Genomic DNA, 24,123 nt, shown 5'->3' on the forward strand with positions numbered 1-24,123 from the left:
TTGTATAATTTTTCATTCTTTATCTTATTACCACATTTATCAAGCTCTCCCTTTGGGCTTTGGCTTTGTAGAAAGGAAACCTCCAAAAGATTTTTCTTTTTACTAATTTTCAAACCCATCGCACTTGTACATAAAAGACATAAAAAGCTGCTAATTTCCAGCATAAATGGCACTATCAAAGCCGACAAAAAAAAGTGACGTCATACAATCCCTCTCTCTCTCTCACCCCCACATCTCACATTCTATGAAGTATTGCAGCAGCTGGTCCTACTTCTTTACACTGCAAATTCGTCCTCTCTGAACAAAGGATGAAGGGTCATTACCGAAACAAAAAACAACAAAGGATGAAGGGTCGAGTGGTCGACAACATTTATTTTCTTTCAATGTTTGGTTTTTGTGTTCTTCTAATCACACATTCATCTATGTAACATTCTAACCATCTTAGGTCTAAAAACCATCGTCTCTTTCTCTTCTTTTTCAAATTTTTTTTTTCTGAGTAAGAATCTCTCAACCTTTTCACACAAACATGTTCACTCATGTAAATAGTACTTTTTCTCCCGTAAATTGGTTAGATAAATTTTCCAAATATTCTTCTTGGACTTCCTCTTTCTTTACCACCTAATCTCTGTGGGGAGTGGGAACTGAAGCTTTCCTTCTCCATTGGACTTCACAGTCAAAATAGTCTTCACACATATCCACCATTACTGCATTTCTTCACACACACACACACACACACACACACCTCCTCTCTCATCCTGAGGGGAGGCTTCAAACTTGAACCAACAATGCACTTCTCATTCATTCCTCTCTCCTTCCTCCTCTGCAACTTCCCCTTCTTGACCTCCATCCCCATTATTCCCCTCCACCACCACCATCACCGTCGGATTCTCCACCAACCCTTCACTCCTCTTGACTCCTTACCTCCAACGCAACCCCCATCTTCCTCTCCCGCTCCTCCACGACAACCCAAATTTCCCTTCTCTTCTGGTTCCAACAACCAACCATTCTTCCCATCTTACACTTCTCCACCTCCCCCTCCACCTCCCATTCCCACCTCCTACGCCACTTTCCCTGCTAACATCTCCTCTCTCATCTTCCCCCAGTCCCCTCACCGCAAACCCTTCTCTCCAAAACTCGTAATACTCACTGTAATCCTCTCTCTCCTCACCATCTCCTTCATTGTCGTCTTCGTCGTTCTCCTCTACCGCAGAAGACACTACAGCAGTAGCAGCAGCAGTTTTACCAATGGCAAAACCTCCAGATCCGACAGCAACCGCTTGTTTCCGGCAAACACAGCCCCTTCCGACGCCCACCACCACAGGGTTCGTGGCATCTCTGCAACCAGCTCTGAGTTTCTCTATCTGGGTACTCTTGTAAACTCTAGTGGGATCGATGGTGATGGTGGTGGAACCAGTGCCGGTGCCGGGGCCCTTCTGGGTCGGAAGCTGGGCTCCCCTGAGCTACACCCGCTACCACCGCTGTCAAGACAGAATTTCAGTCAGAGTTTTCGGAACGTTAGAGAGAGTTCGTCGGAAAATGAGGAAGAAGAGGAGTTTTACTCGCCGAGAGGCTCTGTTGGTAGTAAGGAGAGCCCAGCTATTACTGGATCGAGCTCAAGAAGAATGTTTGAAGCTGTGGTTGCAGAGAATTTCGAAAGCAGGAGCTCGAACTCAAGTACTACCTCTTACCCTTCTTCGAATTTGGCATCTCGTAGTCCTTCTCCTTCTCCGCCGGTTAGCATCAGCTCGAGAAGCTCAAAGTCGAAATCGCCTGAATTTTTGACCAAGTTGCCTCCTCCACAACCTCCACTGCCGCGTTCATTGACTCCGTCCCCCCCTCCGGGGAAAGGTTTGGAGAAAATGAGTTCACCTGGAAGATATTCTTTGGAGAAGAACACAGAGTCTCCTGAAAGAAGTTCGTCGGAGAAGAACCCCCATTCGCCGGCAAGAAGCAAAGTGGACATGAACGCACTGTCGCCGGCCAGGAATTCCAATGTTTCACAGCAAAAGCCACAATCTCCGGCCTGGAATTCCGACGTTTCACAGCAAAATCCGCACTCTCCCGCAAAAGTAGGCAATATGTCCTGGCAGCCGGCGTCTGTTCCGCCACCTCCGCCTCCGCTGCCTCCTCATAGATTCTGGGAAGCCCCCATTCTTCCTCAGCCGATCCGTGAACCCATTAATTTGCCTCCAGAGATTGTTGTTCCTTCCAGAGTTGTAGGGTTCCAGATGCCTACTGCACTTTCTCCAGCTGAATTGACACAGAATTTAGATTCTGTGGAAAGAAATGAGGAAACTCCGAAACCAAAGTTGAAGCCTTTGCACTGGGACAAGGTCCGAGCAAGCTCTGATCGTGCCATGGTGTGGGATCAGCTGAAATCGAGCTCTTTTCAGTAAGATATTGAACACTTTCTATATGCTCATCTCTTTTGTTTACAGATAATTTAATTATCTTTCCTCTTGTTTTTGTTGGGTTATGTGGTGGTTTTTTGTGTAAGTTTGTAGAATTTGGATTTGATTGCAGGTTGAATGAAGAGATGATTGAGACACTGTTTGTAGTAAATGCCACGAACTTGACTCCAAAGGAGTTGACTCGGCCTCTGGTTTCTCCCATGCCAAACCAAGAGAATAGGGTGCTTGATCCAAAGAAGTCTCAGAATATTGCAATCTTGCTGAGGGCACTCAATGTGACTATAGAAGAAGTCTGTGAAGCCCTTTGGGAAGGTAATAGTCTTTCTACGAGGAGCACACTCCTTTGAACTCCCCCTACTGTTTCCTAGACTGATTATGTTACAATTTAGCATGGTAGAACAAATTTGTTTTCTTGGAGTTTATTTAATATTATGCTAGTTTGGTTCCCTATATGATTTTTTTAAAGGGAGTTTCATAATGTTTCAGTGACATTGTATTGAAGTTGAAAAATATTTGGCTAGAGTTTTTTTTTTTTTGGGGGGGGGGGGGGGGGAGGGGAGTAGGGGGTGGGATGCAAATTTAGCCAGTATTTTTTTGAATGGTCTGTGTGTGAATTTGAAAACAAATGTTCTTGATGTTTAAGACACATTCTTCCATTTTGTATTAGCTACTTTGTCTCTAGGGTTTAGTGCTTTTTCGGCCTTTTATAGGTCTAAACATGTGGCTCTAAATAGGGTGGAATATTGAAGCACAGATGCAGATGCATTTGTTGGGATGAGGCTTAGTTGATGTTGGGCATTTGGGATAGTTGTTTGATGTCAGTGTTGGCAACAGTGAAATGGTGGAGGTGTTCAGTGTGTATTGCAGGTGTTTGGGTCCATTTAACAGTGTTTTACATGCCCAAGGGAATTCTGGTAATTATGACCATGTTCCAATATGGTACAATATTTGTTTAATGTGTAAAGTGGGTCACAGTGTATTTGATGTGTTGAAGAGATGCTTAGAGTCATACAGGCTTATTTGGCATTGTTTTATAGCTCAAGGATATTTCAGTAATTTTGCACAGGCTCTGGTATGACTAGTGATGTGCCGCCCAGTATGCATGGCATGTTGATGGGCATACAGATCATGTGATTTGAGGTTAATAGCATGGTGGTATGATTGTTGATGGATGAGTTCATAGATGCATGTGAGCATAGCAATTTTATGGGGCCATATGATGAGATGATGATGTATATGTGCTGATGTGGTAACACATGAAGTGCCGAGGCAGCAGATGCTGAAGTGGCACCACATGGTTGTAGCAGCACACGACATTTGGCCAGAGTATGGGAGTATAGCTTAGGCTGGGGGCCATGACACATCAATTTGCACATCTGGGTGCGGCAAGCGGCAGGGGTATGGACCAGGCCATGCGTGCTGGGCGGCCTGCAGGCAGAAGCCCCTGCGTGCTGGGCCAGCCAAGCTTATTGGTTGAATGAGGCATTTAATTTTAAGAGTGCTTTTCACATACTGACAATTTTCCTATGTCAAATTTGAAGAGCTCTTGTGAACCTAAAGGTTGACAGGCACTGATCATTCAAATTAATTGGTTCCAAAGTTTTTCATGGGATTTTAGCGGCCATATGCTAATCCAGTGATGCACACATGGCCAGGCGGTGAAGATGCTCCCGTGTGTTCCCTGATTGGTTTGGTGTATTATGCCTTAGAGGTTGCACTCTCATCAAATAAAGCGCATACTAGCATTATGAGAAGATTCAGTTGAGTATAATATGGTTGGTCATGCATGATCTCATTAATACGTGGTGCAACATAATATACAAGTCCATATCTCACGATATTTGGATGTGTGATGGTGTACGTTGCACACTATCTTAGATACTATTTTCTTGGCTCGCAGCAGTCGCGCTGACGGAATCAGTCAGATCCGACAACCCTTGTTCCACGCACCGGAATCTCACAAGATCGAATGGCTCAAATTTAAGCTGACCGCAGTAGTGACATAAAGTTCTATAATGTCACCCCTCGTGCTGCTCTCCGTGTCACGATTTTTAACTGAATTGCCCAAAATGCCCCTGAAACTTTGTTCGGAAATAACTTGGGCTATTCAATTCCATTTTTTGCCCATTCAAGTAGCAGATTTTTGAGAAAAACAGGAGGAATTATTGGGAGTAAGTGTGGGAGCTTGGTGGTGATGGAAATGATGATTTTTGGTGGTCTTAAATGCTCTACACCTTTTGAGACTCCGGACTTGGGTGAACTGCGTTGAATACGTTGTTTGGGCTTCCTTGGAGCTTAGTGGAGTACATCAAGTAGTTAGACCTCTTTGGTGAACTCTAAACTCGATCCCCTTGTGTTTTTGTAATTAGTATGAGTTCATTGTTATGATGTGTACTAGTTACATGTAATTTGGGCTGGCAATTGTAATTTTGCATTGATTTTATCACTTGTATGGGTTGTTGAGTGGGTGCTCAACAAGTGTTCGACAAATTGTCTACTGACATAGTTGGTGCTGGTGTAAGGGGGGTTGTTGCTCTAGACTGTATTGAATTGGAGTGTATTGGGTAAAATATGAAGCCCAGGGTTGGGCATTACCCCGTGTATGTAGGCACACTGCCTAAACATGTAAATTGTGCTGTGCATTGTGCATAAAAGTGTACTCTATGATTGCAGCATGGGTATGCAATCCTTGGTAGGCCTGACCTCTTTCCGTTGAAGGCTAGGGTGTATACGATCTGTAGCCAGTAAAATTGGAATTGCTCCAACTGGTGGTGCTTACAGGTGACTGCATTACGGTTGGTACAGTGTGTGTGTTGTGATACAAGTACAGAATTGGTAAGCAACAGTCAGTGACAGTTCAGAGTAGGTTTGAGTTTGCAACCAGTGAGAAGAAAATTTTTACACAACACTGATTCACCCCCCTCTCAATGTCGATCTGGGAATATCAAGAAGTGTAATTGAGTGGAGTTTTATAGCTCAAAACAAGTAAGAGCTATTTAAGAAGGATACACAAGCATTTGCATTTGTACTCTCTCTCTGTCTCTGTCTTTCTCTTTCTCTCTCTCCACACACACACACACACACTCTGACACACACTCACACATGCACACACAGACTTAAACATACACTGACACATTCAGACACAAAAACAAAATAAAGGTCAATTTTTAGTAATGGCAAAGGTAGGCTCAAAGTTTGGGACTTGGCTTGCCTCCCATTAAATGGTGCTGAGTATTCTAAGCTTTGCTTGGATGTGCCTAAACATGGATTCCTGCTAATCCATTGATTCAATTTATATATATTCTAGCCAGAGACATCCTATGCTTTGATATGGTCTTCTGCTAGATGACATCCAAAATCACTAATATTATGTGTATCCTAGAAATTTTGGCATGGTTCTAAAACTTCCTTGTTTTTTTTTGTTTTTTTTTAACCTCCCACAGGTAATGCAGATACCTTGGGGACAGAACTTCTTGAAAGTCTATTGAAGATGGCTCCAACCAAAGAGGAAGAATGTAAACTGAAAGAGTACAAAGATGATTCACCATACAAGCTTGGCCCTGCTGAAAAATTCCTCAAGGCAGTGCTCGATATTCCTTTTGCGTTTAAGAGAGTGGACGCAATACTTTACATGGCCAATTTTGATCCTGAGGCTGAGTACTTAAAGAAGTCATTTGAAACTCTGGAGGTAAGGCAAATCCTTGTTTCATTTTGCAATTGGTCATTTTATCCCTGCTTTTACTTATGCTGCTGAAAACACATATACAGAGAATGCTTTAGTTTCTATTTCAACATGCCCCTCCCCACCCCCACCAAAAAAAAAAAAAAAAAAAAATCCTAAACAAGGAGGAGATTGGGGTGGAAATCACCGACTCTGCTATGCCTGGACTTGACCTGAATTCACCAATGTTAACCATTGTACCGTGGGGTACACTTTGTGGTTTAGTTTCTTAGTAGGACCAGGAATAGTTTAAGTCAAGTTTATTTTAATTTTGTTTCTAATATTTCTGATTCCTTCTATTAGAAGGAGTCCTATCTCTATGTAATTCCCAGGATATAAATAAAGTGATGGAGGGGACTGCTAGGTATCGGTTCTTCTTCTCTAGTTAATCCCCCTTTCCATCGATCTCTACTCTTTCTCTCAGCTTTCTTCTTCTTCACCGGTTCTAGTTCTCTAGTTCTTAAGTTGTCACATGGTATCAGAGCGATGAAGAAGCAGCAGGGAAAAAAATTCCTGCAAATCAGAGAGGAGAATAGCAAAGGTTTTTCCAAATCTAAGAAAAAAGGGGGTGGGGGGGGGCATTTCTGCTGTTTTGATTTAAAAACAAAACCCTGCTGAAGGGTTTCGAAGATTGAATCAATTGATCCCTCTTGTATGCTTATTCTCCTATTTGCTGGAGTGTGCTTGAGGCCTGCAAATCCGCCAATCCCTAACCAGCACTCTTCTGCTTGTTCGAGTCTGGTCTTCAAGTCCGCCATTGGTATCTTTATGTCTGTCTTATGCAAAAATCAACAGCAACATCATCATTACCACTACTGCTACTGGTATTTGTTGATGTCTTTTGAAGGTCTTTCTGCGATGGAGTGAATCTTGTTTTTTGTCGCTGTCCTAATTGCTGCTACTGGTTTCATCTGTTGCTTGCTGGTTCTAAGGGCTGGCAGTGATGTCTATTCTATCCTAAGTTGAGGGATATGCTTAGGTAATGGTTCTCTTTTTTGTTTTTTGGAATTGTCGCCCATTGCCCTTGTTTCATGGTATTAGTCTAGCTTACCACCTCCTCCTCCTCCTCTGGTTCTCGGTTTGGAGGAGTAGAGTTCGTGTGGAAGAAGACTCCCTCTACAACTTGAGTACAACAAGAGTCCCTTCATGACTTCTTTGTCTTTTATTATTTGAGTTCCCTTTTTGTCCCTCATGACGCAACTTGTTCTTTTGTGTCCATATTTTGTCAGCCTTCCTGTCCTTATTTAATAATTCAAATCCCAATTGTGTCCTTTGTCCTTTTATCCTACTTAGTGACCCCTTAAAGTTTCTGATTATTTACCAGAATGCCATTACTTTCTTAATTGGGACATGTATTTTGATTTAATTTCAATATTACCACTGCCATTATACATTGACATGTTCAAGCACTTGGGTGGGTCCATAGCAAGCCCAAATAGGGTTTTCGAACCCAAGATTCCCTGAATTAATTACAGATTTGCCATTTGTGTGTACATAGCCCTCAGTTTAGGGTCTTGGACCCCCAGTTCACATCAGTTTGGGATTTGAAAATTTTGGAAGATTGGTACTTGCATGGAATTATTTACTACTGTGAGGGGAGATTGGAGATTTTTTTACTAGATATTATTGAAACTACTCTTGATTATGGGATTTATTATGATGCTCATCCTTCGCGATGCTGATTATTGTAGCTACATGATGGTGGAATGTTTTTTATTGCATCCTCTACACTATTTGTCCACGTATAATGTTGAACGTGAGGGGGAGGATTGGAGTTATTATCTACTAGATTGGAGATTCTTATCCGCTCAAGTCATCACTTGGAGATTATTATTACGTATTTGTTCGTGTCCTCAACAACAATTTTATCTCGTGAAGATGCTATTCAACAACAATTCATATTTGTTTGATCTACAACAAAGATAATTTGAGCGTGTAGGAACACAACCTTAAAAAAATCATTTATTGTGAGTACGAAAAACAATGACTTTGCGATTAAGATCACGAGTAATACTACTAATGGAAAGAAGGTTAGTAGTAAAATTAGGAATATGTAAAGCAGAAGACAAAGGAAGAGAGGAAGTGCGGTTGATGAGTCCTTTTCCGAGATATTGAAGAAAGGGACCCATCACCACAGCTGACCTTATCTTTCCTGAGTGGGAGAGAATATCGTCAGAAACATTGACTAGAGGAACGGTCATATGATCAGCCAGCTCGAGAATCTATGATCCAAGGATGGGAAACCCACGGAAGCACAATGACCTACAAATGGAATACCTCGGCCGGGCAAAGTGTGAACCTGAAGGAGCCGAGGAATTGGCGGTAGCTGATGTAGTAGAGGCAGCAAAGACGTGAAGTCCGAGCATACGAAGGAGGGCTGTAGATCATCTGGGATAGACCGGTGTCGATGCAGAGCTGTTGCGATAATGATCTCGATCGATGGGCCTTGGTCTTTGTCTTTATCTTTGTCTTGCAGCCCTTTTAGTTTCAAAATCAGCGGGTTTCCCATGAAGTTTCCAACACTTCTCCTTGGTGTGGTAAGGTTTGTGACAGTACTCACAAACAACTGCACCTGTAGTAGAATCACCAAGAGAAGCAATGCCACTAGGTGTAGGATGGCAGGGGCAGCGGCTTTGGAGAGCCGTCGTCGATAATAGGAGGGTGCAACATGGCAGCCCTACGGTTTTCTTCAGAGGAGACGAGGGCATAAATTTGTTCAAGTGTGGGAAAAGGCTTGTGACCCAACACTTGAACCCGAATCTGATCATACTCCACATTTAATCCTCGCTTAAAGAAATCATAAACCCCTGATCTTGTCCATGTGTTGCTTATAAGAAGTAATATCTCGTTTGTACTTGGGTGAAAATCGGAAAAATGGTCCAATTGTTGCCAAAGGCTGCAAGGTAGCATAGTATTTGGAGACTGTCAATTCTCCCTGAGTAGTGTGAAGGACCTTCTTCCTGATTTCATATACCTGCAGGCATCATTGCCAAGTTTGTCCATAAGTCTCCTTGCAAGCAGCCCAAATTTCGAGGTCAGTGTCAAGAAGAAGAAAATTGTGTTGTAGATCTGTAACCATAGAACCAATCAAGTAGGACATAAGAACTCCATTGTTGGCAAGCCACTGTCTTGAGCAGCCCCAACCTCGGTAGGCATAGGAGTGGATCCCCTAATATGACCAAGAAGGAACCACTGGCCAAGCAATGGCAAAGGAGGCGAGACCTAGACCAAAGTAGGTAATTGGTGCCATCCAACTTGATTGGATTTGGAGAGAAAGTATGATACTCACGGTTTCTGTTTCCATCACCAACATAAGTAGCGATCGAATCCATAGAGTCACCCATGGAGCATAAGTGAAGAATCCCAAATCGGAGAGAAGAGGGCTGTTGTGAAGAAAGCCAAGAACACCTCCAAGTTAAGGGCTGAAACAAGGATGAAAGCCTCTAATAATAAAGGAATAAGTGTCTCCCCAAGAATCGCAAACAGCAGTGAGAGAAAACCTTGAGATCGATATTTTCTCGTAGGGTTTTGAAAAAACTGAAATTGCTGAAATCGATAAGATGATATGAGGCACATGAAAATGACTGTGTGGAGGCTAATTAAGTACACTTGAACAGATGTGAAGCACTCTCAAAAATCAGAATTAATCGATAAGTGGAACCCAAGATCGACAATTGTCGGGGTTTTGAAAAAACCACAAAGTGTGAAGAGATATCGATCTTGAGGGCTGGAACTTGATGTAGCTTGATGTAGGTTTGGAATACTGATCACGCACGGTCCAGTGCGAAGCTCCAATATAGTGAACAAAATCCTTGTAATATAGTGTGAATCTGTCGATGAAGGTGAAGTCTTCAATATTCGCAAGAAAGGAGTGCAAAGCACCTTATCGATCAATTCTTCATATCATGGGATGAGGTAAAGGAGGGCAGCAATTTGGATCAATTGATCACCTCATCGGTCTGCCCTATGGGGAGAGAAGAACAAAACGAAACAAAGGGAAGAAGAGAAGAAAAGAGAAGAGAAAGGGAGAAAGATCGAGAATTAGAGAGGGAAGGAGATCGTGGATTGCAATACGAGTTCTAATCCAGCCTCGATACCATGTTAAGAGGACGGTTTAGAACTCGATGCTTGGATGATTAATCCATCCCAAGCACATTCTTATTTATAAGAATAATTGAATAGTAAAATATGTACATGAGCAATGTGGGACTAAACCACATAATACAAAAACTAACAAAATAACAAAGAAAAGGTCCAGAATACCCCCACGGTATTCTGGCCATATATCTAACAGAAACTACTCTTGATTATGGGATTTATTATGATGCTCATCCTTCGCGATGCTGATTATTGTAGCTACATGATGGTGGAATGTTTTTTATTGCATCCTCTACACTATTTGTCCACGTATAATGTTGAACGTGAGGGGGAGATTGGAGTTATTATCTACTAGATTGGAGATTCTTATCTGCTCAAGTCATCACTTGGAGATTATTATTACGTATTTGTTCGTGTCCTCAACAACAATTTTATCTGTGAAGATGCTATTCAACAACAATTCATATTTGTTTGATCTACAACAACTTGATGTTGTATGGTCCATAGTAACCTAACTGCTTATCTGGTCCACGGTAACCTATACTGCCTATCTCGTCCATAGTAACCTATACTGTTTATCTGGCCTACAACAACCTGATGTTGTCTGATTTGCAGTAACCTATACTACTTATATATCATTGGAGTTTTTATCTTAGACCTCTGTTTAGGGCTCTATATTTGCCTTTGTTTGAGCAGAGTACTACTTACTACCTGCCTTCCTTGAGAAGGGATTTTGATGTTGTCGTTGGATGTTGCACTTTTATCTTTCTTTGAAAAGATGCCTTCCCACTACTGGCCTTCTTTGTGAAGTGCTTTTGATATTGTTGTTGGTGCTATGATATTGTGGATTGCGGTTAATGTTCACTACTGTCTATTTTGTTCGTTGCTGATTGGATTTTTATTCGACACGGAGATTATTATCTACTGAAGTTGCTGATGGTTGATGTGCTTGAGTTGATACTGCTACCTGAATAAGGTTTTCCTGTGTTCTCTGGTGTCTATCACTATTGTTTATGCTCAAAACTGATGCGACTTAAAATATCTATTCTTATTGGTCCAAGTTGTAGCCTTCTTTTGATATATGTATACTCCAGCTTGAGGGGGAGTGTTAACTATTGTACCTTGGGGTACAATTTGTGGTAGTTAATTTTATTTCAATTTTGTTTATAATATTTCTGATTCCTTCTATTAGAAGGAGTCCTATCTCTATATAATTCTCAGGATATAAGTACAGTTTTCCGGGAGAGGGGGGGGGGGGTGAGGGAATGCTATGTATCGGTTTTTCTTCTCTAGTCAGTCTCCATTTCCATCGATCTCTTCTCTCTCTCAACTCTCTTCTTCTTCACAGTTCTGGTTCTCAAGTTCTTAAATTGTTTCAACCACAAAGCATGTCCTTTCCTTTCTACTCCAGTCAGCTTGTCGTGCCTACTCTTCAGATCGAAGTGTAGATTTTTCACTTCTTTACACAAAATATGGAACAACAGACCTAAGCATACAAATGAAACAAAATCTTTTACTGGATAGAGTCATATGAGTTGCAAGTGATTTCCTAGCTGGGGTCCAATGGTGACATGAGTACTTCTCTGCATTGGTTTTATGGTCTAATGACTAACAGACTAATGTCTTGGAATTTATTTTTCCGTGGGCTTGTTCTTGGAAGTTGAAGTGAGAGTGTGAGACCGGCTTTGGAGACTTTACCTACTATAAGAATATTGATATTGTTTGTGATAACTTGCAAACATAATTCAATTCCAACTGCTTACAAGTTATTGATTTCTCCATCTAATATACCTTTTTTAGAGCTTAATATGTATCAGTGGTTTTCTCTCTCTTATTTTAACATATTAATTTGTGAAATGGGTAGCGTAATGAACTGTCCATAGTCATTTTTGGTGCTGTTGCTGGATCTGCATGGTAAATTGATTAGTTGTAAATGAACCATGCACGTGAATGTTAATGAAAAGAAATTTATGTCAATAGCAGAATAGAAAAGTGTTGGAATATGTAATCCAGAATACCGTGGGGGTATTCTGGTCCTTTTGGGGGTAGTTTAATTCTTATGGTATTAGGTATTTACTGTTGCTCTTATAGAGTCAATTAGTTGGGTAATTATGTCTATTTCAGTCCCTTTGTAACTTTCCCCTCTATTATAAATAGAGGGGCTTACCTATCAATGAATCTAATACATTCTATTCTCTAATTTTCTCTTTCTAATCCACGGTTCTGCCAACATGGTATCAGAGCATGTCTGATCTAGGTTAGAGAACAAGGAAAAACCCTCTTCCTTCTCCATCCTTTCTTTCTTTCTCGGCTTCTCCTTCTTTTGTTTTTTTTCTTCTTCTCATCCTTGTAAGGGGGCAGCACTAATGTGGTAATCAAAACATCCAATGATTTAGTTGCTGCCCTCCTCCCATACTACCTTTTTTTATTAAAAAATTCTGTTCGAAATCTGCTGGAAACATACCTGCGATATTGGAGCTTTCCAGAATTTTTTGGAGATCTGATTTCTATCACTAATGAGGGCTGATCCACCATTGTTGGAGACTCCTATGCACCTTTTTCCAACGCCTTTCTACCCTATTCCATTGTCCTCTATTTTTTCTTTTTTCTCCAGCTTTCATTAACCATTCCAGCCCACATACCGAATCGATCTCAACTTGTGAGGGTTTTTTTTTCAAAACCCTGACTCCAATCGATTTTTGGGTTTCTCCTTGCAGATGCAGCTGATTTTTGGGGGGTGATTCTCTACTACTATAAGTCCCACTTGACCTAAGTTTGGACCTTTTCTGATGGCTGGATTAGTTTTTACAACAAAGCCTCTTTAACCTTCTAATTTGGTTACCTGCCAAAAAATCCTGACAAAACCCTGAATCCAATCGAATTTAGGGTTACAGGTTTTAGCTTTTGCTGATTTTTGGAGGACTGATTACTTCTATTACTAGGACCACTTGACCTCAATCTTGCACCTATCCAAGTTTTTCAGAAGACCCCTACTGATCGTGTCGTTAACCGGTCAAAAATAAAACCGTAAATTAATCTAGCAAGTAGCAAGTAAGGGGTCGATCTACGGGGAACTGGAAGGCTAAATTACTAAAAGGATAAGTTGGAAATGATGAAAATTAAATTGCAATAAATCTGATTTTAAACTAAAAACAAAGGAAACAAATCTAAACTAACAACGATGTGAAGTTATGAGATGGAGGCTATCTTTGGGGTTCGAATCCCCAATGGAATTGTTATTCAATTCGGTTGCATGCTTCGGTTTATTATAACCATAGGCCTAATAATACCACAGAATGTAGGGTTCCTCCTAGGTATGGACTATCTTGACGAGTACTATCGTCCTTCACTTGTAGGGCTTGGCATGCTTAGTTCTTTCAGCTATAGTCCATCATCGGTACAACCACATAAGAACAAAATACTATTGCTTGAATGAAAAATAATGAATCACAGAAACAAAATTCCTCAACTAAATATATCAATTAAAATCATCCAAATAGGGATGGGGTCTCAACATCAAGCAATTAAGAATGCAAACCAGAATTTTAAATAACAAATACCATCAGTTCATCTACACCTAAAGATAGAAAGAACTTAGCCGATTATGGCTCTAAGAGACAGGGGGCAGCAATGGTGACGACGATCTTCCATGGTGATGAAGCTGATGGAACGGTAATCACTCTCTCCTCCCCTTGCTGAACCCAAGATCCAAAACAAAAAAAAAAAAAAGAAGAGAAAAACGAGAGAGAGGGCCGTGAGAGGGAGAGAGCAGGTTAGAGGAGAGATGGGACGAGTTATAAAAGGAGAGAAAAGCTAGATTGGGAGAGGGAGAGAGAGAAACGTGTGAAAGAGTGAAATCAGATTTTAGGGATGGGGAGAGAGGGATCACGTGGAAAGATTTGGGAAAAACAAAATAAAAAAAAATTAAAAAATAGAAAAGTGAATTGGAAAGTGGATGAAATCCTCTTTTTGAAAATCTCTCCATCTTGGCCCCGGATGGACTCTATCCGAGAATTAAAATTGCTCCAATTAATTTTCTGAACGATATGAGCCCAATATCAGATATCTTCTGAAAATTTCTTAATTTTCTGAAATTACGATTATGCCCTTGGGTTTTCAGTGAAACTTCTTCCCATCTCGCCCTTGGATCTTGGTCTCCAAGAGTGTAAAGAATCCAAATCAGTAAATTTCCAGCTCAACATGCTACATCACCCTCATGCAAAATGACCAATATACCCCTAAGACCAAATTCAGTGGAGATAGGTGGGGACCACCCCCTGAACTCGAAAATACAAGAGGTCTTCATTGGGCCGGGCTTGTGTAGCATTGAACTCTTCCAACTTGGTTTTCTCAATTTAGGCTTCGAAAATGCACTTTTTTTCCAATTCGTCCAATATGCTGAAAATACCCCTGTACCCTGAAAATGCAGAAAAGTACCCGAGTAGCTTCATTCTAAGCAGATAAAAATGCAGAATTAAATGGAGTAATTTCACACAAAATGTGCTCATCACCTACCTAATCGATCTCTATCTTTCAGGGTTTTACAAAACCCTGACACATCGATTTTTGGGTTAGGGTTGTTCACTGCTGCTGTAATTTTTTGGAGGTGTTTCTACCATCAAGAGAGGTAATCTACTTCAATTATTCATGGCTTGAAGAAGTATTTTACCTAAGATAGCGACTGCCCTATTTTTTTTGCACTTTTGGGTGTTTCTCCCTCTTGAAGATCAAGTCTCAAACACTACAAGAGATTGGTTGTTCGTATTGGAGATCCATTCAAGCAGCTGAGGACAACATCTATTACCTGAAATCATCACACTTTGACAAGTCATCATCAGTTTTTTGAAGCCCTCTACCCTCCAATCGATCTCAAGTTTCAGGGTTTTTACAAAACCTTGACTAGAATCGATCTAAGGGATAGGGCAGTCCTCTCTTGCTGATTTTTTTAGGAGTGTTTTATCACCATCAGAGGAGTACTCGACCCAAGTTTCAGCATCACCTGGAGTTTTTCTAACAAAACTCAGGTTTCATCCTTATGGTCACCTTCTACATCAATCAACCAATGTATTTTCTAGTTCCTATGTGGTTGGCTGCATCACTTACTATTGGATCTGCTGAGTTATTATCTTATACTTGCTGGTTCTATTGAGCTTTACTACATACCTTGCTGATTCTATTGATTGGCTTCTGTAAACATGACTGGTTGACATGTTACTGCTGCCTTTATGAGGACTACTGCTGCCTTGTTCTTGAGACTGAGTATCCTACTATTGGAGATCGAATTACTTTCATTGTTAAAGACTCAAATCTACTACCTTGGAGATCCTTTTATTTGGGATTACAACAGTGTGTTCAATGGTTATTGGTTGCAACTGCGAACCTATTCAGTTGTGTGAAGCTTTTCTATTGGTTCAAATCCAGCTTACTTTGAGAGTTTGATCTTAGCATTGTTCACTAATTCAGATCTGATCCAAGTTTTTTTGAAGTTTATTACATCAATTCTGTCCAGATATCTTCGTCAGTTCTATTTAGCATGTGGGAGTTTACAAATTGGACTTTAGCACACTGGCTCTTCCTTGTGTGAAGATCGATCAAGTTTTGAAGAATGGTGCCTTCTCCTTATAACAATCAGAACTGTTTTTTTTTATTTAATTCAGATTTGATCATTGGAGATTGGTGTTTCAGAGTTAGTTTGATCGATTAACGAAGGTTGAAGATTACTGTGTGTTGTTTTTGTCCTTGGTTCTTTATCCCACTGCCTTTTTTCTTTATCTATCTCCCATACCATACTTTTGGCATTTACTAATAGCCACTTTGGAAGTTTATGGTATAATCTACTTTACCATTACTTCCTCTTTTCCATTACCCATGGCACCTTTGGAGAACTCTGGCAGGTTATCCTTTTGCACTTTCTCATTCATCATCTCTGTTATGTCCATGTGTACCACTACCATAGTTGTCATGGCGACGCCATGGCGTCCTGGCGCTAGAGAGGTTTGCATGGCGACCGTCTTTGATTTCTTCTTCCTGTCTCTCTTTCCCTCTTCGATTTCTTCTTCCTGCCTTCGATTTCTTCTTCCCTCTTCGATTTCTTCTTTCCCTCTTCAATTTCTTCTTTCCCTCATCGATTTCTTCTTCGATTTCTTCTTCCTGTCTTCTTTCCCTCTTCGATTTCTTCTTCGATTTATGAATTTTCTTCTTAAAACTTGAGAGACAATAGAGAAAAAATAAAACATGGCTTGAGTATACATCTATTAACACATTAAAAATAGAGAAAATAAAAAATGAAACATGGTCGACATGCTCGCCATGTCGATATATCGATGTGACACCCCTCCACCGACTTGGATCGCCGTGACGCCGTGACAACTATGACCACTACACGTGAGGGGGAGATTATGTACAGTACACCTGCAGCCATTGTAGAAAGCAGAACTTGCAAGAACATTGGTGGAAAATTTAGAAGATCAGTCTTCTCCACCATTGCTATTGGGTATTCTTCATTATTGGGTTGAGTTTGCCGTAAGTGGGAGATGAAAAGTATTGAAGATGTTTGGTTATTGCCTACCTATTTGAGGATATACAGTGCCTATATGAGGATCTACAGTTGGGTTGATCATTACTACTGCCTGATTTATTTGTTTCTGCTGCTTGCTGCCCTAGTTACTTATCTTCAAGATTATCAGTCAGAGATTCATCACTAGACAGCTGTAGAAGATTGGTGAAAGCTGTCTCTTTTGCTGATCAAGTCTGCCCAGGTTTTGAAGATTTGTTTTTTCAAGTTCTTGAAGGTTTATTTGGGAGCTACATTCATCTGTCAAGCTGGATTCTGCTACAACTTAGTATCTTCCCATTTTGTTCAAGTTGGGCATTAGTACCTTATATGCGCCAACTTGAGGGGGGGTGTTAGCATTATTATGGAGTTCTTTTTTTTATTAATTCAAGTTGGATTTTCTTTCTTCTCTTATTTGTATAATCCAGTTGCTCTTATAGAGTCAGTTAGTTAGGGGTAATTATGTCTATTTCAGTCCCTTTGTAACTTTCCCCTCTATTATAGGGCTTACCTATCAATGAATTTAATACATTCTATTATCTAATTCTCTCTTTCTAACCCAAGGTTCTGCCAGCAAAAAGCTAATATTTCCTGTGTACCCCAATTATTATAAAGAGGTTTTCTGTGGGAAAAATAATGGGATAAAGACATGCTAGCATAAAATGTTTACTTTTAAAAAAAAAAAAGTATTGGGAAGATCTTGTCACCACATATGGTGACAAATGCTTTGTTAACATGGCTCTCATTCTGCCATGTGGAAAAGTTGTGGCAAATCCGACCATTGGTATCTAGGGAATGGTCAGGATTAGCCACATTTCCAATTTCAGCCTCAAATTCAATCAATTCATCATCCATGTAATTCCATACCCTTTTATGTATGTCTATGCATCTCTCTATAGTCCAATGCATCCTCTTTGTAGTCTCAAATTTTTTACACCTTTTTACCCTTCTGGATATATCTAATTAGGCTGGAACTTAACATGTGAACAAAAGGGACCATGGGATCCCGTCCACAAAATTTCAGCCCATCTTACTGTTGAGCGAGGTGTTTTTTTTTTTGGGTCAATTGTTGAGCAAGGTGTTGTTATTGAACAAAGTGTTTTTATTGTTGTCAATGCCTTCAGTCGGTCTACACACTCACCTGGACACTCACTTGGTCTTGGTAGCTTATGGATGAAATGTTTGAAGCAAGGAGTTGCAGATTGCAGGTTTCATGTCAGGGCAGTAACTTTTTTGACTTATTTCTTCACATCTGACTGTTGGGTCCTAGAGTGGTAAACATGAGATTTGTTGGAAATGAAGTTAGCTTTCATCTGGAATTTGAATCAGATTGATCGGAAATCTGGATTGAAAGTTATGACTCTAACATCAGACATGGTCTGTGAGCTTCAGGATTCTGCTCTTGCACATCCGGCAGCTTCAAGCCTAATTTTGGACCTTGTGCACTGAACATGAAGTTTGATTTTGAAATACCATGGAATCATTCATCAGACTAGTTGTGTTTATTATTTCGTTTTAGTCCCACATTGATTTTGTAATCTTTTTTATTCATTCATTATGATTATAAATAGAAGTGCTTGGTGATCACATTGATTATCCAAGTCTTACCCTAATTCAGTCCTCTCTACATGGTATCAGAGCAGAATTCGAATTAGGGCCACCCATCATTAAATCTTGATCTCTCTTCTCTCTCCATCTCTCTCGGATTTCTCCTCTCCTTCCTCTCTTCTCCCTTTGTTCTCTATTGTCACATAGGGCAGCACTGATGAGGTGATCATACGATCCAGTTGCTGCCTCCATCACCTCATGAATGATATTTAATTCTTCTCGATAAGAACCAGCCATTGCAGCTTGCGGAAATTGGAGCTTCAGTTTTTTTTTTTTGGGATTGCTTCTACTACTCATACAAGGAATCAACTCCACTTTTGAAGACCACAACCTGCCGGCAGTATTCCCTATTGGTTCAAGTTCTTATCTCAGTTTTACAGCACTGTTTCAAGACCTCCTAGGATCGATCTTCATCAAATCAGGGTTTTTTCAAAAACCCTGACAATTGTCGATCTAGGGGATTGGGCTCTCTATTAGTTTTGATTTTTTTGCATGCTTCTTCTCCACTTATAAGGAGTCATTCGAATGCTATTTGGGCCTCCACAGTTCTGGTTTTTTGTGGAGACTCCTTGAGATCGATTTCACCATCATCAGGGTTTTTTTCAAAACCCTGACAACTATCGATCTTAGGGATTGCTGCTGATTATTGGATCTGTTTTTTTTTTTAGGGTTATTTCCTCCATTATAAGGGCTATATTGACTTCAGTTGGGGTTATAATTCTGCAGTTTGGTGTCTTCTTATTCCCTTCGTCGATCTCAACAAATCAGGGTTTTTTTTCAAAACCCTGACCAATATCGATATAGGGATCCTACCTTGCTGCTGTTTCTGATTTTTTAGGAGCTCATTCAGCTTAGTATTTGAAGACATTAGTGGACTTCTCTGCTGCCAGTATGGGTGACTCTACCAACTCTATGGCTACTTCTGTTCATGATGGCAATAACAAGATAGGTTATCACAGCTTTCCACCTAATCCTATCAAACTGGATGGCAAGGTTCGAGAACTCGGGTCTCGGTGGCATCTAGGCCAGGCCAGAAACCGAGTCAAGTCGAGATCTTGGCGAGTGCTGCAATTTTTTTTTTTTGGACTCAAACCCCCAACTCGGTGGGTTGTACACATATTTTGGGTCTGAAACTTGGTATCAAGCATATTTCAGGCCATTTAAACACAATGGCATGCTCAGATTTGCCAAAAAAAAGCCCAAATATGAGTTTCACTTTGGACCATAGGTTGGTAGGTGACGAGTCGTACTAAAACAACCTAATCTACATATAATTTAGTAAAACATAGCAAATTAGCAATCAAAACATTCTAATTAGTACACATCAATCAAAACATTGAAATAAAATGTGCATTACATCAATGTTCACTTAATTTGTTACATAAAATGAGATTGAACAAGAAATTCATCCCCATATGGATCCACATAGAATTCCCATGACATGGAATTGCTATAGTGTTGCAAATAGTGTGACACAGTTTCCATATAAGTCTTCTGATCAACATATACCAATTTCCCTATCTTAGGGTACATGGGAGGTTGTTGGTATGAGGTGTGAGATCCACTGCTACTGTCATATTGAGTTTGAAGCATGTATGGCTGGTTTGGGACTAGGAATGTGTACCCAACACCTGACGCAGAGCTTTGACTGTCACACTCAGCTGCTGACGGCCCATACTGACCATAGGCACTATAATCAGAACCGGTGCTCTGTTGGCCATAGTCATAACCATGATGATGCTGAGATGATTGCCATGACTGATGCTCACTAGTAGTATCTATACTCATGCTTCCGAAACTTGTAAGTATGGTGTTCATACTGCTGTTGTCCTCCTCCTGAGCATATGACTGATGTGAGTATTTGCGATCCTTCTTTCTGTTGTATCTTTTAGGGTGGCCACCATGGTCTTGATCTTGAGTGGCATGCGTAAACTGAGACTCACCGGTGAAACGCACAGGGTCCTCCTGCGTTCCAACTTCTTGCTCGTACTCTTCGCGCATCCCCTCATGACGATCATCATAATAACCGCCACTCCGCATGCCACTAGCAGCAGCAGCTTCACCACCACCACCACCACCACCACCAGCATCACCATCACCATCACCATCACCATCACCATCACCATCACCATCACTAGCATCACCAGTGTCATCACCACCACCATCATCATCATTAGCAGGACTTCCTACAGCAGACTCAAAAGGTTTCAGTGACTCTGCATGTGCACGCCCCTCTTGCGTCGACATATATTCATCAACATCAGTGCCTGTTACAGACGCAATGGTGGGGTCGGGCCTACCCCCAGGCTGATCCATATCAGGTGTACCACGATCCCTCACCCACTGGAATAGGGGATCCTCATCGTCATCAGAGTCCTCTTGATAAATGTTGGACAGTTCAATGGGTTCTTTATCATTGGCCTCAATTCCTTCACGTATGTGCCTCATCCTTAATCTCATATTGTAGTGCACATACACAAGTTGCTCCAGTCGTTCGCTACCCAACCTGTTCCGCCTCTTTGAATGTATCAATGAGAATGTACTCCAGTTGCGCTCACATCCGGAGGATGAACAAGTTTGTGAGAGCACTCTCACTGCTACCTTCCTCAGGTTGGGTGAACTTGTACCATAAAGCACCCACCAGTCGGCTGCATTACAAATATAGAATAGTAAGAATATGTACATTCTAAAGAGACAAAATTATAATTCATAAATGTAATATCATGCCACCTACCAGGGTTTGACTTTTGTCTACCCTCCACTGCAGCTAGTCGACCAAAACTTGCTGAGGCCTCTCTGAAGTATTTGATCTATTTTCAATTTGAGGCATTAGTATTTCCTATTTAGTAATTACATTCATAAACTAACTACCAAAGTGCCAAAGTCCCATACTCTCACCTCATCATTGCAAGCGACTTGTATCTTTGGATGGGGCTCCAACTTCGAGTAAGACTTGAACGCCTCTAACAATTCTATGTCTAGCCCAAGATCATGGGAGTAGTGATACTTTGGATTCAAATAGTATGCTGGTAAAGTAAACACCACAAATATGATTTGTTAGTGACTTAATGGCTTTAATGCCTTTAGGGTTTTGAATATGTAAATGTAAAAAAGTTATAACATTTAAAGTATAAAGTATGTTGAACTCACCAGCCTTATGCAATGGATGACTCAAGTGCTTCTTCCACCGCTCATCAATGATGTTAGTGTAGGACTTTGCACTTCGAGGTATAGCAGCTCTAACCATTTCTTTCATTTTTTGGATGGCGGCATAAATGTGGCCCAAAGTAGGCTTCTTCTCTCGTATCAACCATCCTCGATCGCCACCACTGGCTCTAATATGCCAACCACTTTCCCCAAGTTCTTCCAAAATCCATCATTTGCAATGGTTTGTTGTGCTACCTTTGCTTCTTCCGACTTAGAACCTTGCCAACCAAACTATTCATGACTTGCAAACATACACCTTAGACCTATCGCCTTACTCTGAAAGCTCTTCAATGCAATGTAATTGGTGGCAAATCGAGTGACACCAGGCCTCACTAAATCTCCATTGCATTTCTCCCTCATCAAGGCTAAAGCATAAGAATGGTTGTACACAAAAGTTGTCACTTGTCTTGCCCTATTTACCACACCCGCCACCAAAGTCTTTTTCCCCATGTCCTTCAGCATTAAATCAATAGAATGGGCTGCACATGGGGTCCAAAAGAGCCGGATCCTCTTACTCTTCTTATTCATCAACTTCTCTCCAGCCTTTTTATAGTTGGAACCGTTATCTGTCACAATTTGGATAACGTTCCTTGGTCCTACCTCCTCCACCACTTGCTTCAACTCCTTATACAAGTATGATGCATCCTTTATATGCTTTGATGCATCGATAGACTTCAAGAATATAGTCTTTCCATTGTAACTCACCATGAAATTTATGATGGACAGCCTAGTAGGTCCAGTCCAACCATCAGCCATAAGAGTAACCCCATATGTCTCTCACATTGGCTTCAAACCATCAATGTATTCTTTTAGCTCCTCTACCTCCTGAGGCAAATATACATTGTATAATTCAAATGGTGAAGGTCCCTTCCATCCTGCACCAGCCCTCCCTGCAGCATCAAGGAATGCATTATAGTATGTTCCTTGTGCTACATTGGCTAGAATGCCATGGTAAAGCATGAACTTGTTAAAGGCTTTTCGTGCTTCCTCTTGTTTACCACCAAATACTTGTGGGATGGTTGGCTGGTAGGCATCTTGTTGCCTAAAAGTGGTGGGATCCTGCTCAAAAATGGGTTCTAGACCTTGTACTCGTGGTTGGGTTTGGGGTCGTGGTATATTTCTTGTCCCAGTGCTTCTCCTCCTCTCATCTTCTTGCACTGGTGCAGTTGAGCCAGATCCACCAGCTCCTCTTGCTTGCTCATATGCTCTTATATTATCAAAAATGAAAACTTTGTCTACTCAGCCAAAGTCTGCTAGTAAATTCTCCATTCAGCCTTTGATTGAAACTCACCAGGTGGAGGCCCAATGTCAGTATCATCGCCGCCACGGATCTCTACACCAGCCCTCTCTAGTGTTGCCTCATTAAACTCTTGTTGCATTCTTTCCCTCTCAGATTTTTTTATCTTCCTCCTTTCAAATGTTGTGCTATTGCCACTTTCACTTGGATAGGAACATTTGGGCATGATGAAACATCCTTGCCTGTACCAGACAAGTGTTGCTTTAACGTGGTGGCTCCTCCAGATAGCAACTTCCCACAATAATTGCATTTGGACTTCTTTTTGTCTGCGGACATGGGAACTCCATGTTGCCATGCTATATCAGACATTGTATACAAAATGTCTTATGTTTTACACTGGTACATAAAAAAATATCTATTAATAACCATGGATCACTTAAAGTAAGGTATTCAAGACTTAAAGTATGCTATTCATAACTCTTAAACGTAATGTCAAGCTACTAGAACTATGAAATAACTATCTCTTATTTAGCCCCTAACCCTAGTATTTATTTGTTAATTAAAAATAATATTTTGATTTTTTTTAAAATCTATTTATACCTTAAAGTATAAGAAAAATATAATGTAATGATGAATTTGACACCATTTGAAGTTCAATATTATGTACATATGTTGTTCATAATTTTCCATAAGCAATAAGTATTTTTCCTTAATATTATATATATATTTTTAATTTTTATAATATATTTATTAAATCTGAAAAATAAAATAATTTTTTTAATGGGTGAAAATAAAAAATTAATCCATGGGGCTGTAGAGCATCCCAAGTAGTTTAACATATATCAAAATCATTTTCAAACAATCACTATTCATCCTATTTTTTTTATTTTTTTTTCTTCAAATAAATCATTTATTTTTTCCAGAAATTATAATAAATAATTTATTAACTGAAAAAAAAATCCGACTCCATCAAGTGATAGATCGGGTAAAGATGTTCAACATATATTAAAACCACATGAATCTAACAAGGATTACAAAATTTTTTTTTGGAAAAAATAGATTTGGGGAAGAAATAGAAAACACCTTTGAAATCTTGCAAATAGGTGATGATGCTCCAAATTGGCACTTGAATCTTCACTTTGGTACTTCAATCTAACTCCAAACAGTGCATTCCAGCCAACAATCGAAAGAAAGAAGAAGAAATTTGAAGGAGAGGTGTTTTTCCCCTTGGTTTAGAGCCTATCGAGTTCTGTCCCTGCTCTCTCTTATGTTGGAAATGGGTTTTTGG

At 40.4% G+C, this 24,123-nt stretch overlaps 1 protein-coding gene and 1 long non-coding RNA gene across 2 annotated transcripts in view; both read left to right on the forward strand.

Annotated features, from left to right (window-relative positions):
- Nucleotides 1-738: 738 nt before the first annotated feature.
- Nucleotides 739-24,123, forward strand: part of LOC122654807 (formin-like protein 1) — a 50,350-nt gene continuing 26,965 nt past the window's right edge. The window contains exons 1-3 of the mRNA XM_043849066.1: nucleotides 739-2,392; nucleotides 2,524-2,723; nucleotides 5,855-6,099. Coding sequence (XP_043705001.1) covers nucleotides 786-2,392; nucleotides 2,524-2,723; nucleotides 5,855-6,099 — 2,052 coding nt within the window. The 5' untranslated portion in view covers nucleotides 739-785. The remainder of the gene's footprint in view (nucleotides 2,393-2,523; nucleotides 2,724-5,854; nucleotides 6,100-24,123) is intronic.
- Nucleotides 11,618-18,224, forward strand: LOC122654808. Its single transcript, XR_006331966.1, has 3 exons — nucleotides 11,618-12,224; nucleotides 17,365-17,828; nucleotides 17,862-18,224. It is a non-coding gene; the product is annotated as an uncharacterized LOC122654808 (long non-coding RNA).

The sequence above is a fragment of the Telopea speciosissima genome, chromosome 3, assembly GCF_018873765.1.
Source record: "Telopea speciosissima isolate NSW1024214 ecotype Mountain lineage chromosome 3, Tspe_v1, whole genome shotgun sequence".
In the NCBI taxonomy this organism is placed as follows: domain Eukaryota; kingdom Viridiplantae; phylum Streptophyta; class Magnoliopsida; order Proteales; family Proteaceae; genus Telopea; species Telopea speciosissima.